Raw genomic sequence first — 14,870 nt, 5'->3', positions numbered from 1 at the left:
TCTTCCAAATTTAATGCACACACGTATAGAACTGTTGTACTGTCCTCTCTTAAAAGAACAGGTTGGCATTTCTGGAGACCTTTTCCCCTTTTTGCCAAGAATTAGACAATAATGTTCAAATTACATTTAGGTCTATGGGAAAAGTGTTTTCAATTTCAGGCTCCAGCTGTAATACAAACATTACCCTGCCGGGTTGTTCTGTCCTATAAATCTGCCTCCAAAAGCATTCAGTGGCCCTTATCAAAGTAGAGATTTTTTTTTACAAATCCCGAGGACACATCGCATCTTATAATGATACCATAAAAACACAACCCTGTTCTAATGTAACGATGACTATAGCAGCTGCAACGTCTGTGCCCAGAACATTACATGTGGGAGCTACTGCTCTGAGCTGGTGCCATCAAGTGGAAAATGAGAGTAATGAAAAATGATCTGCTGCTCTAATCCTACAAAGTTACTCTGTGGATTAAAGCACATTATTACTGGGTCGACATGGCTGATACAGTCTTGTTATTTTATTTTTATTTTTTATCTCTATTTAACTACATAAAACAAGTCGTTATGTATTGTTGGTTAATTACAAGGCAAGTCTCAGATACTGTTATGCTTTCTTTTTTGAACTGCATTGGAAGTTACACTGTATATTTTCAAAATAAATTTTCTTTTCTTTTCAAAATAAAATTAGCTATGTACTATATTTAAGTATAGACTGCACATAAAAAACTGACCCAACGTTTGTGGATTTTACTCTAAATGATAACTGAGGTTATAAATTAAGTGAGCAGTAGGGTCATTTAACTTCCATTCTTTTAGATGTTTCCAGCCTGTAGTAGCCTCTTGCTGGATGTGCAGAAGCATGCAGGTTTAAAGCACTTTCACATCTTTGAAAGTTATCCATCTTTTATATGCAGTCGATGACTGACTGAGTGTTTATTCTGCCCTGGAGCATTTCCCTCTTGCTCTCTGTCTACTTTCCTACTATTCTGCCAAATAGAGGCAATGAATATGTTTGACATAGTGGGAAATTGGTGCAGAGCTACATGAAGACATGCGTGCCCATTTATTAGGAAGTCTGTTGGGGTAGCTTAGCATAAATAGTGGAAACAAATAGTGCTCAAATGTATCAAGCTTCACTAACCATCATATCCAATGCCCTCTTATTAGCACATTTATGTTTTATCTGTAGAAGTACGGAGCAGCAGCTGACTGGCTCCTGGCTGAAGCACGTTATCAGTGATTGCATCAGTGTTATTTCTTAAAGCAAGATTATGATGATCAAATTTCAAGATGGCAAAATAGGACACAAAGCACACATAATTAATCTCTTGCACACACAGATGGGTATACAGGTAAAAACACCTGAGTTCATACCCATTTTCCACTTGGGACCAACCAAGGGCGTTCAAGGAACCTGACTGATGCAGCAGAAGGCCTTGAGGACACTTCACGTGTCCACGCCTTTATGCATCTATGTATTTATGCGAGGACATGGCACTTATCCTGGCCTTGGTTTTACATAGACAAGGAGCACACAGATGCTGTTGACCCAAGTGATTTCAAATCCGTGACCTGGCCAGCTGGTGGGCCTCCCCCCTTTGGCTGCCCTCAGAGGGAGATGACAAGGAGGTTAAGGAAATAGAGAAGGTGGATAGAGGTGGATTCAAGAAAACCTAGAGACAAACAGCATCAGAGCATGATGGGTAAAAAGCAAAAGGGTCACACGTGTTATTTGGCTTTCCTGTGGAACACTGTGTCAAACTCTGGCAACATGCTTTCATTTCAGTGTTATTCTAACAAAAAAAATTAATGTCTTAGAGCATTATGCAAACACATAAGACGCAATTTTGTGCAGGACTCAGAAATGAGCTAACTCTGCATTTGACCATGCAACAGCCATAAACCCAATGACATTCAGAAACTCTCGACCTTAAATACTTGCACTTTGCATAACTGCATTTCTCAGAGTTTTCTTTTAAAAATGGTGTACTCGAGTACTTTGTAATGGCTGAAAAGTCTTAGGCCATTAGAGCTACAAACCAAAATGGATAATAGAAAATGATACAGGTTGAGGAACAAGGTCAAGGAAGTTAGAGGAGGAGAAGGAGGCAAGTAGAGAAATGAGAGGAGGCTCAGAAAGCGAAGGAGGTGCAGCGAGGCAGAAACTCATAGGTAATTAAGGATTTTGAGAAAAAGTCAACTAGGATGGAAAAAGAATGGAGTTGGGGAAACAAAGCAAAGGAAGGGAATGAAGGTCTGAAGAGAAACAGGCAAGAAATAAAGACTAAGAAGGTAAGTAATCCACTGTTTGCTAAAGGTATGTTATTGAAAAAAAGATGCCGGTAATAAATAGATGACTGATGAGATGCTGAAGAGCGAATTCAGAGGGAGACTGTTGTAAACACAGGGATGTATGGTAGAAAGAAAAGAATTGGAAAAGTGGAAAGAGGGACTACAGGGGCTGCGACAAACTGACATTCATTTAAAGTGACACTTACAGCAAAGATGAAACCATGTCTGGTCAAGCGTGGCCAGACAAGAATAATCATCGCACTTACTGATGTGGCTACAGCATTTAGCCTGATCCCTCTGAGAACAGCCTAATAAATGTGGAGAAAGCTGTTGTAACCACACAATAAAGTACCTACAAGCAATACACATTTTAATGAATAATTTCAACGCCAGACACATTTATTCTACTGCCTCAGTTGTGTGTAAGTAATTTGGTCCAGTAATGCAATATTTTGTTGTAGGTGTCCGGAAATACTTGAGCCTGTTGCTGGAATGTGATGAATCAGAGACTCAAAGCTGCGCTGTGCAGACGATTTTGCAACACGTTGTGTTTTTTAAGTGCTCCAGATAAGATTTGGATTGCCTTCCTGCAAAACACCACATTCAGTTACCCCCAAAACCAGGAACTTGGTATTCCGCTGCTATGTTCATTAATTATTTCTTGCAGGGTAACCTTCAAAAATGGTACATGAATCCCTTAATTATGCACACCAGTGCTAAATGAAACATTAGGCCATGGGGATCTCCCCTGCAAAACCTTCAGGAGAGCTTTTACAAACTAGTTCCCTGTCTCTTACTTTTGCTCACACCCTGATGCAGACATCAGCTCTCATGTATACTTGGTAGAGCAAATCAGGGCCCTGTACTACAGAGTGAGTTCACCATATCCTGTTATGGATAAGCAGTCACAACTCCCAACTTAGATTAGAGATCTGATCTAGATTGTCATATTAAAATTTTTAGTTTTCTACAGTTTATTTTCTTCTATCTATTCACTGCAACTGAGAAGTAATACTTACCTCTTTAACATTCATGGAGCCTCACTTCTTCAAAGGGATAGAATAGATGATAGAGAGAAGTAAGACAAAGGGGACAAGATAGGAGAGAGCAGAGAGGAGAGCCGGATCTGGCTTCCCACACCTCCCCCTGGATCGGGCTGTACGCCCTACCTCCCCACTGGCTCCCAGAAAAGGGAAGAAGAGCAGAGGGGAGAAGAGCGGAACATTTTTCTTTTCTTTTCTTTTATTCCTCCTTTTAGTTTCACTACCATGAGGTTAACTGCACAGTCCCCAGGAGGCCCTGAGACAGCTGTATCAGTCAACCAGCAAAACTTCTAATGTTGTGTTTTACCCTTTTGACGCCCCCTTGAGGCAGACCAGCCACGGGTTGATCAATCCTGGGCGGGTGTTTCGCGGTTAGCTGACTGCCTTAGCTGCCCAAGTGATGTCAGCCTTTTTTAGCCATAGCCAGTGACTGGTCCTCTCAGCAGTGTTAGCTAATTCTCTTATAGCCTGCCGTTGCACCTGTCCTCTGATCCCAATCTCTCTAAGCTTAAACATCACAGATCATTACAGATCTGTGATGTTTAAGTCTATGCAAAATCAGTTTGTGTAGTTTTACATCTTACATGTTTCATTTGCACTTTACACCTCAAACTGTCAAAAAAGCAATTGAGAAAATAGCGTCATTATATCTAAATAACTTTATTTGATCAGCGAGATTAAACGCCGTCCTCCTCTCATGCTGAAAAAGAAAACCATTACCAATCAGGCATTTCAAATCTAATGGAACTACAATTTAAAATCAGTCTTCTGCTAAGTTTTCTGTTATATGATATAACATTGGTTCATCCCTTGAGTTAGTTGCCTTTTTTTAATGCATGAATCATTCATAGATTGCTGTTAAGTGGCAACCAGAAAATGATCAGGTACAAAGATTGGACTGAAAATAAGTGAAAAAGAAAATCAACCGATGTTCAAAGGAACACTTTGAAAGAGCTTCAGAAAGCCTGGAGAACTATTGCTGAAGACGACTTTAAAAAGTGACAAAGTTTTGATCCTTGGATGCATATTCTGAGAAAGGAGGGGTGGCTCAAGTCTTTTGTGCAGTACTATATAATGTGTTACTGTATTATAAGTCATATTTTCTTTCTTTTTTTTATTTTATCAGCCACATTAAATATATTAACTTGTTTGGCTTAAAATCTTCAGCCTTATCATTTCATATTTTAATGATAATGGTAAAATGAACAACTCACAGTTATAAGAGACCCTAAAGAAAGAAAAGCCAAGTCACCTCTGTATGCCATGGAAGGATGTGTCACCACAGCAGGAGGTTTGGTGTGACTCACCAGCTTTTATCACACAGGTGCCATGCTTACAACTTTGGCCCTGCCTGAGAGTATCCTTGAAGTAAAAGAGAAGGTTAACGTTTGTCAAATGTCACACGCTCTCTTATAATCGTGTCACTAACTCAACTGATTCAGCTACCCAGCCGCAGGGAGCAAGGACGGGCTAGGTCTGCATGCATTTATTTTCCTCTCACTTAGGAGGGATGCTGGTCGAAAGGCCATTGAGAAAGTCTGCTGCACATCTGTTTGCACAACAGTTTTGCTCCACAGCGAGAAGTCGGCCATCTGGAAAAGTGATATCTTTTTTGCCATCGTAACACGCAGCACAGGGGTTAGCTGACAAACTGACAGCACAGTACAGAGGAGGTCTTGTATATTTTTGTGCTGATGGTTAAATTGCTGAAGAATGATGAACTTTAATTGTTGCATATGAGTTTTGTTTAAAAGTTAAAAGTAAATTACCGTAGCGCTTTAGGTGTATAAAGCTCACACATTAATGTGTTCTGTGCATTTTCCCTTTTTTACTCTGCGTTTTCCAAGAAATGACCCACAATTGCTGAGGATCACTGACCTTCAAAGCTCACACTTATGATGGAGCACTTGCTCAGTAGGACATCAGTCATTTGTTAGTGGTTGAGGGCCTTTTACGGCAATTAGTAGTTTAATTGCCATGCTCACCCCAACGCTAATTCACTTGGCAGATGCTTGCATAACTGCAATGAATTGCAAGAAAGCAATTTACTTTAAAAGTCAGTTCATTTATTAAATATATAATATGTCCAAAAATCATCAGCATCACACCTGGGAGCTTTAGGAAATAAGTGTATAGCGATATCTCGCAGTACTGTTAGGTCAGTGGGGGTCCAGTAACTGCTGGGGGTCTCCATGGAAGTTGATCCCACCATGATGATGATTGTGGGTGAAGAGAAATGGACAGGAATCCAATGAAATATTTAGATGAACTCAAACATTTTAATAATGGATTGCATTTATATAGCGCTTTTCTAGGCACCCAAAGCTTTACAGTTCCACTCTCACGTTCACACACTGGTGCAGGCAAACCACAGCCACACTAGTAGGCGGTAGGGTAAAGTGTCTTGTTGGGGGATCGGACCGACAACCTTCCGGTTACAGATGAGCTTCCCAACCTCCTGAATCACGGTCGCCCCAATTTTACAACACAAACTGAACCATCACTGAATGACTGAAATAAGCACTGGCATAGATGGTTTTAAAATAACTGAAACTCAGGTTGTTTAATCTAAACAAATACACTTGATTCTTTTAACTCATGATTACGGTTTCTACAAAAATATTTCCTCTAAATCTTGTGGGTGGCTGTCCGAGTGCAGCTACACCTGCTTGAGATCAGCTCCTCCTCTGTCTCAACAGCAAGTTCCACTCATGGTTGCTCCCATCACTATGCTGCCATCTCACATGTACAGGCAGGCAGGCACAGAGAGCCAGGGACAGGTGAGACACTTGGAGGTAGTGACAGGTGTAATTAGACTTTTATTGATAAAGGTGCTTGAAACTGTTGGATGCTTCAGGCCAAATGAAAGAAAAACTTCTTTTTGAGTCTAAAAATCAATCTGCTGTTATCTTCTTTGTAGTTTACCTTTGTGTAACTGTGCTGTGAGGCTTTGCTGATCAGTGAACTTAAATCACTTCCAGTGAATCATAATTCCAAAGACTCAGGCGAGCAAAGTGCAAGTAAAGACCAAATGCTTCATTAGGAAATTATCTCCAGAGGAACTGTTAGTGTTTGTTCATGCCATTATACACTATATTAGTATTTGCTGCTGTACCGTCACACGTATATGAACTTGAGTCACATCCCATTCTTATTCCCTAGGGTTTAATATGCCAGCTCAGCTCTTCTGGGAAGGCTTTCCACAAGGTTTAGAAATTTCTTACAGAAGCACATTTTGATGTCAGACAATGACGTTGGACTAGAAGCCTGGCTCGCATGTGCAGTCAGGTTCCCAAACTGTTCCCACAAAGTTGGGAGCATGAAATTGTCCAAAATGGTATGCTGAAGCATTAAGAGTTCCTTTCACTGGAACTAAGGGCCTGAGCCCAACTCTTGAAAAACAACCCGAGACCACAAACCTCCCTCCACCAAACTTTACACTTGGTACGATGCAGTCAAGTACTGTTCTCCTGGCAACCACCAGAGCGTCATCCCTCCAGTGAACGCATGTCCCCTGCTCTACTGTCCAGTGGTAGCGTGCTTTGCAAACAATGATAGGTAGTGAGGAAATTTCCCGACTGGACTTGTTGCACAGGTGGACCTATCCTGGTATCATCCTGGATTTCAATGATCTCCTGAAAGCGACCCATTCTTTCACAAAATGTTTGTAGAAGCAGTCTGCATGCCTGATTTTATACACCTGTGGCCATTAAAGTAATTGGAACACCTGAATTTAATGATTTGGATGGGTGAGTGAATACTTTAGGCGATATAGTACATCTTTGCTGTGAAGCAAACTGAACAGTCTGTGTAGCACGTCTTAATAGAAACTTAAATGAATGTAGTTTCTGCACATGTTCACTCTACTTTGCATAGTTCATGCAAAGAGATTACCAAAGGTTTAATCACTCCACACTTTCATGTTTCTGTGCTGTTTATCATTATTAGTCTTTGAAATGCCAGCCTAAGTGTCAGTATTACAGTTTTATGCACAGCGGCAACAACAGCAACTGTTCTTTCTGCTACTCCTTCAAACCCAGTAAGCTCCTGTTCGCACACTGCAGTCTCCCAGCATTCACGTGAATGTATATTATCGCCGCACACATTCAATTTTTATATGTAAAAGAGGGCAAATTCTACCACCTACTGAATAGATGGTAGCATTGCAGCTTGTCTGATAGCCATCATCATCATCATCTCAAGCATAATGTGCTGAAGATTGCTGACGACATGGTCCAGTACCTGCATCCTGTTAGAGAACTGTACGTAAAACACAAACACACGAGCGAACACAGCTGCTGAACATCTGTATATTCATAAACTCTTTGTTATCTTCTCCCATCTGTGTCTCTGCATGTGTATAGTCAGAGTCTGATGCTGTCTGATTTTGCCACTCTGGCTCCTCCATTCACACACATTCAGTTTTACAGCGTTAATCGTGTTTTTTTTAAAAGCACTTTCCTCACAGATGTACACAGTGGTATCACGTGCTCTCACTCTGGGTTTTATTCCTGTTGAAACAGAAAGCATCAAACTGAATAGGGTAAAGACCAGGCTTACATTAAGAAGCCCCCAGAGGCCAAAGGTCAAAGCTGAAATGAACATCAGCGGCAGTGCAGCTGTGGGAGAGAAAGGTCCTATGGATCTATGTATGCCTATGAAAAAGTATTAAAAAAAAAGGCAAAATGCTACATTTATGGGGTAAAATAATTAAAAAGAAAATACAACTAGTATTTGCAGTCAATGGCTTTATGTATAGGTAGAATTACAAAAAACAATCACACAAACAATACAAACAATATGCATAAATATATCTATCATAGTTATTAGTTAAATCAGGAAATAATATCCATAAACATCTGTTGCAAGTTCACATTACAGGTAGCAGCCAGCAACAACAAAAATCAGAGCAACGAAGGGTGACTTTTAAAAACATTTCAGCGGTCGGGTTATTATATGAGTTAGTTGATTAGTAGAAGGCAGATTTACAGAACTCAGAATCACCTGAGTTTTTCAAAAGTTCGCTGAAGAGAAATATTCCAAACGTGTACGGTTAAAGCTTTGCAAAGGTCAGCTTAAACTCTAAAAGAAAGTTTTAAAAAGCTTGCAGGTCCAGTTAGCTTGTGCGCGTGCAACAAAGAAAGAGTCGAGCCACAGGTGCCGTGCCAAAGTGATGGAGATAGTGTGTGCAGGGTTTGTTTATCACAGGAACACGTGAGGAGAGTTAATGCTGGTTTAATCACTCGGTGAGAATTTGTTTTTTCTGTGCTTCTTTCACCCATCACTCTGTTTAAGCAGAGAAAAGTTAGTAAGTTCAAATGTGGGTTACGTGTTTAACATCGGCTTAACAGATTGACACCTACTAAATGCATTATATTGAAGTTAGCTGTGTGTGCACTTACTGATATTAAATCTGAATATTTCTGATAGTTTACAGTAAATGTTCTAATGAGTGTTGCTTCTTACTACTTTTAGTTCCTTTCTCTTCACGTAGGATCAGATGCTTATAACGCAGCCTGCACGGCGCATTACCTTGCATGCTATATGGAAACCACGTCACCTGCCAACAGTGTAACTACAGCCAAGCAGAGGGGAATGAAGGCACAGAGGTGTATTGTATTTTTAAACACACTCTGGTGGTTGTTAAAGGACTCGAGCGGGAAGTTATTAAGAGTACAGGTCAACTTTGCCTGCAAATGTGGATGTGCTATCGTTTGGAATTACTGTCATGGCATCTGGATCACAGGCAGTTGTAAAAATATATCTATATAAGAAAATGTATCTATGATCAGCATCTATTTCTAGAGTTAATTCAGACCACGAAGCACCTATGACAACTTTCTGTCAAAGCGGGACTGAGACGCGCATCGCTTTCAGTAGACTCGACACCAAAACAAGGTTATTTCTCAAAATGTTTCGGCCTAATCGGAAACAGCCAAACGCACTGCTTTGTTCTTTGTTTTTAAGAAGACAGAGAGAGACTGTGTGGAAAGTTAGTTTACAGCACTGTGGAACTCTGCTGCCTGTAATCATCTCTGCAATTAACTATTGAAAGCCAGGGATTACTTGCATATACAGAGAATTTACAGTCCTGCTGTAGATGTGCACACATAAGAACAAGTTTAAGCAGTAGTCAACTCCATAGACTGTATATAAAAACAGATGTAGCCTCCAGATCTGACGACTGAAGCAGAACTGCATTTCTTTTCTAATCGCCAGCAGGAGGCGACTCATAGGCTACGTTCACACTGCAGGCGAAAGCGCATCAAATCCGATTTTTTTGACCCTATGCGACCCATATCCGATCATGGTATGACAGTGTGAACGGCACAAATCCGATATTTTCAAATCCGACCTCACTTTCGTATGTAGTACTGAATCCGATACATATCCGATGTTTTAGAAAGCGACTGCTGTTTGAACGGTCAGGTCGAATTAAATCCGTCTTTTACGTCACTGACACAAGACAGACGCCAATTATCAGCTCCGGAGTAGCGCCCGAGAACACATCGTGAACGCTTCCTGGCCATCCAGTGTAGATGTTAGTGAAACTGTTGGGAAGACAACGTGAACATTTTATTTGTACTGTATAATCTGCAGATTCTGACAGAAATCTGCAACTATCCTTTGAAGCACCGCTCCTCTAAAACAGCAATAAGGATCATTATTAGGTTATTTACATTATTATGTAAATAACAAAATAACTTAAAGCAAAAATTGGGAAACGTAAAGTCCGAAGTCTTTATATTAAGGGCCATCAGTCAAACAATACTGTTTGCTCTGGGTCTAAACAGAGCGAGTTGTGTGTGACGTCTTCTTTTGCGCATGCGGGCCGCTTTGAGGGTTCACAGTAGAGCGCGTTTGCTGTCGCATTTTAGTTGTAGTGTGAACAAGCAGACAAAAAAAAAAAAAAAAAAAAAAAAATTGGCTTTGATCAAAAAATCGGAATTGAGCATTAAGACCTGCAGTGTGAACGTAGCCATAGTCAGGTAAAAGAAGCCTGACTGTGTAGAATTATAGTACTGATCACATCATCTATTATCACAGTAAACACTGTCTGAGGAGTTTATAGTCTCATTTACGGTCTTTTTAAAAAAAAAAAAAAAAACAAAAAAAAAAAAACACGGAATTTAACTGTTAACAAGTCTGGGTACAAAAAAGGGTGTGGCCAAAACGCTCAATTGGAGGCTTCTACTGGTGACCTCTCAAGCCAATCCACCACCACGGCTACAATCATATTTTATATACAGTCTATACACTCTAGTCTTACAACCTTGGCGTGGTATAGACAATCAATCACCTGCTGTATGTTACATCGCACTCTGTGACAAATGGAGCGATCATGTAAGTAGGCATCCACATTAGTTGACCTAAATACAAACAAAGACAAAGATTACAGGTACAAAAGAACAGAAGATGGAAAATTAACAACATAAAAGTGCAAAATCAAAACATGATTGACCAAAATGGAAAAAAAAAAACAAAAAAAAAACCTCTCCATTAATCAGCCATTGTGTTCATGTCAGTCTTTATCCACTGGAAATTGATATGCTGAGATTTCAATCCACTGTAGTCAGCAGCAGAAGATCCTCAGAGGTGAGTGTTATTAAAAATATTAGTCGTGCAAACGGAGCGAGAAAATTGTGATCAAACATGTGACCAAATGAATTTCAGCTTTAAGATAAAAGAGCATTTTGTACCTCAGTACAAAACTAAGTTATATCGTAGGTGGATTAGTTACAGCTACCACATGAGCTGTTCTTAATACTACAAAGTCTGTTTTTTTAAAGTCAAAACAATGTTTCAGTGCTTCAAACCTCTTCTATACAAAACATGACTCAACATACTCGACGGCTTTTCACTCCTGAAAAGCTAAAGTGTCAAATAATACCCCCCCAATCCAAAGTCATTCATTATATTATATATTAGTGATGTATATGAAGAAAGAAAAAAGAACGATTGAGACTTCACACTGCCTGACTACACTGGAATACCTCGAGATTACTCTGCACTCTCTCAGGTTACATGTTTCGTCCCCCGTTGATGACGTTTCCTCCCGGAGGGGCGATGTGAATAGAGTCCAGGATGGGCCGCAGTATTTGGCCAAATGGTCTAAAGATGGAGAGATTTCATTTGACATTTTAAAAACACATAAGCACAATGACTGCCCCATTTTTAACCCAATAACTCCCTCCAACATATTTACTTTTATGCATCAGCAGATGTGAAGCAAATCTCTGCAGGGATGTTTAAAGTATAGGAGCAATAGCAACAGCCTAAGGTAGTGCTGCCTGTTCCCTTTTCATGCAGTCACACTGAATTTGTGGTAAAAGCTTGTGCCTCTGCTATGACTGCCCTTGTTGTTGGCTAAAAAAGGCTCAAACTGAGCTTTCATAATAATTAAATACCACAAAAAGTTCAACCAGGGCAAAGTACAAACAACTCCACTGCAGGCTGCACTATATTAACATTTAGTGGGCAAATTTAAAATCTCTTCCTCTTCATCCAAGACTGTATGGCAACATATCAAAGCTACACTGTAGTTTATAATTAATGCTTAATAATAAACAACATTTCATAATTTAGCTGCGATCATGACTAATAGTACATAACTTCACTGCAATTGGAGGTCTAGACGACTAATGTGGCGTTCAAAGACTTGCCGCCTTGTTCAGATTTCAATGGGACACATTCACAGTCATGGGGTGAGCAGTGGTGAGCAGGGACATTATTAATACCACAGACTCAAATGAAGCGAATGTAAGCTGACAGCCCGAGTTTCACTCACGTAGAGAGGACTTCAGATGGAAGGTCGGTGATGTAGGACGGGATAGGCCTGCCAGTCAGGAACTGAGCCACCTCGTTGGTGAAAGTGTTGCAGTTGTGCTCAAACAGACGATACCTGTCACCTCTGAACAACAACAACAAAAAAACTCAGTAACATGCAAAGTTCAAATAATAAACCTGACTATCTCCTGATTATACATTACTTATGTAAGGAGCTTGGAGCTTTTCTGTATGCGGGAAAGAAACTGACCTGTATGTGCTTTCTCCCAGGGAAGAGAGGTAATCCATGAAGATCTCCTCAGAGACTTCAGTCTCACCGAGCTCCACCACTGTGTCAGGAGGCCCCAGCATAGTCCCACCCTGCCAAAAACAAAGAAAATGTGTCATAAAACAGAAACATGATTAAAGAGTAAATCAGTGATGGTCTGAGGAAGCTGCTGCACTATTAGCTTCTATTGTTTTAATTTTATTATGCATGTCTAAAACAACTCTCGCTAGTAAGCATAAAATGGGATTACCTGCATAAAGAAATGTTAGATAAATAAAAAAATAAAGAGGTCTTCTTGAGTCAATTTTCTGTATTTGTGATACACGCTTAAGTTAGTTAGCAAGCCACCTTACTTCCAAGGTGGGAAAAATGCTAAGCTAATAAGCTAATTGTTATGACTGAGGTTTTGTTTTTTGTTTTTTTGGGGGAAAAAAATAAATTAAAAAAAAAAAAAAAAAAAAAAAAAATCAGGAAAAGATGATTGAATTCACATCATTTATTTGGTCTTGGAAAAAAGTAAAATACTTCAACTTACAGGTAAGAATATGCAATCAGCCAAAACATTAAAACAACCCATTTATATTATTTTTAACTAATTTATTATTTTTAATAGGTGGACTTTTGTCATGATAATAAAGCTGTGGTAGCAGACCATAGATGTATGAAATGTATATTATACGATATACTATGATCTAAATTATTAGGCAAATTTGAACATTTCTTTACTGATAGTGTGTGTGTATATATATATATATATATATATATATATATATATATATATATATATATATATATATATATATATATATATATATATATATATATATATATATATATAAAATGGTATGTACTACTTTCATATGTATGAGTAGTACATATAGATATAGTTAAATTCTATGTAGGTATGAAGCGTCTCTCTGTGTTAGCGTTGTGCAGGCTGGTGACCTGCTTCTCACCCAACAGCAGCTGGTATAGGTTCCTCAACCCATCACCCCACGAATAAATAAAGAAAATGGATAGAACTTCATTTCTTGAGTTCTTTTGTAGAATATCACCTACCCAATTGTACTTTTTCTTTCTTGACAAGTGTCACACTGGTCTCAGGCGTTGTGATTTGCCTTCTTTGCACAGCTTTTGTTTGTTTCTTTGTTTCCCCCTGCTCGCTATCATGACATCACAAACATCTGGTCGATTCATTTGTGGCCCCAAGGGACAAACATACAAATGTTTGTTTCGGGACAACAACCATTTCAAAACTCAGGGTATACTTTGTAAGTCCTGCAAAAATGAAAGGTACTGCAGAAATGAGAGGCAGCCGACACACGTCTAAAACACCTTCAAAAATTATTTTCCACATGTGTGCAGCAGTCTGGGAGAAGGCTGAGGTGTTTGGTGATATAAGTGAAATGGACGTCACATCCTTACCGGAGAACAGCTGGAGATCCCCTCCCCTCCAAAGAAGAACTCATCACCATATGCCACTATAGCTGTGTGCCTGCAAAATTATTACATTGGTAAATCCAGGTCAGAGCATCTCAGTGGCATAACAGCATATTTAAAATTACATTAGCACCATTCATGACGCTTAATCCACTTTGGCACACCAAATAACACAATACAGTCACGGTGCATTTTACAAACTACCGAATACAACAATTATAAGGACTAAAAATCCATCCATAGACAGACGAGTGGATGAGTGAGCAACTAGCTGTTTATTTAGTGTTAAAATATCATATGTATCTGCCTAATCTTTTTAATTATAGCTCACTTGGTCAGTTCACATACATCCCCAGACACCTTCATTAATAAATACAAACAGGCAGACCACCAGGAGGTGTTTTGACCATTTTTAATGCCACTGCCGTCTTCCCTGGGACCAGAATTAGGTCAGTGGCCTACACCTGATGTATCTACAGTAAAAGCTGTGTTTTCGTGATAAGGAGGTTACACTTACCATATCCCATCCAGCTGCTTTCCTGCAATAGAAAAGGGGGGGGGGATTAATGCATGCAAGGCAGGAGATGGTCGCTAATGCAAGAAGCCGGTAAAACAAGAGATGAGCCATTTCTAATGATGTACGGGTGCAAGTCGATTAAGTTCGCCATTTATTTTAAACCAAACAATATTTATAAAAGTCCCTTGACCTTGATATTTTAACCAGAGAACAGCAACATCTACTTTAGACGACCGTCAAAGAAGGCTTCTCCAGCCGGTTATCATCACTTATTTGTCCCCCAAGGCCAGACTGCATCAGTATTTGTCTGCAGGCTACTTACCCAACATTATAGGACTAAGGCTCCGAGCCATTCCTCTGGACAAATCATAAATATACAGTTGTACATTGTATCGCGTAGGATTCTTGTCCATAACTCAAACTCAGAAATTTTATTTTTCTATTTTTCCTTAGCTAGCTAAGCCACAGAGCTTTCTCAACATACGCTCCTGCGAGGTTCTAAACGAAAGGAATGATGTCAGGCCTT

General features: G+C 39.6%; 1 protein-coding gene across 2 annotated transcripts; it reads right to left on the bottom strand.

Annotated features, from left to right (window-relative positions):
* Nucleotides 1-8,065: 8,065 nt before the first annotated feature.
* desi1a (desumoylating isopeptidase 1a) lies at nucleotides 8,066-14,857 on the bottom strand. Of its 2 annotated transcripts, XM_086288646.1 has the most exons (7): nucleotides 14,667-14,857; nucleotides 14,345-14,366; nucleotides 13,813-13,882; nucleotides 12,370-12,479; nucleotides 12,121-12,243; nucleotides 11,327-11,444; nucleotides 8,066-10,702 (listed from the first exon to the last, which is right to left on the bottom strand). In XM_086288646.1, exons 1-6 carry the CDS (start codon nucleotides 14,755-14,757, stop codon nucleotides 11,354-11,356), a joined length of 507 nt encoding a protein of 168 aa, XP_086144772.1. In that variant the 5' UTR covers nucleotides 14,758-14,857; the 3' UTR covers nucleotides 8,066-10,702; nucleotides 11,327-11,353. The 2 variants fall into 2 exon arrangements, with proteins under 2 accessions (XP_086144772.1, XP_086144771.1); XM_086288645.1 differs by having other exon boundaries at nucleotides 8,066-11,444.
* Nucleotides 14,858-14,870: the final 13 nt, after the last annotated feature.

The sequence above is a fragment of the Aulonocara sp. 'chitande type north' Nkhata Bay genome, linkage group LG4 (genome assembly GCF_057382095.1).
Source record: "Aulonocara sp. 'chitande type north' Nkhata Bay isolate Kocher_YH1m ecotype deep benthic linkage group LG4, A_spYH_male_GT1.1, whole genome shotgun sequence".
Lineage (NCBI taxonomy): Eukaryota > Metazoa > Chordata > Actinopteri > Cichliformes > Cichlidae > Aulonocara > Aulonocara sp. 'chitande type north' Nkhata Bay.
Note: the sequence above shows the minus strand (reverse complement) of the source record. Positions and strands in the feature narration are given on the sequence as shown.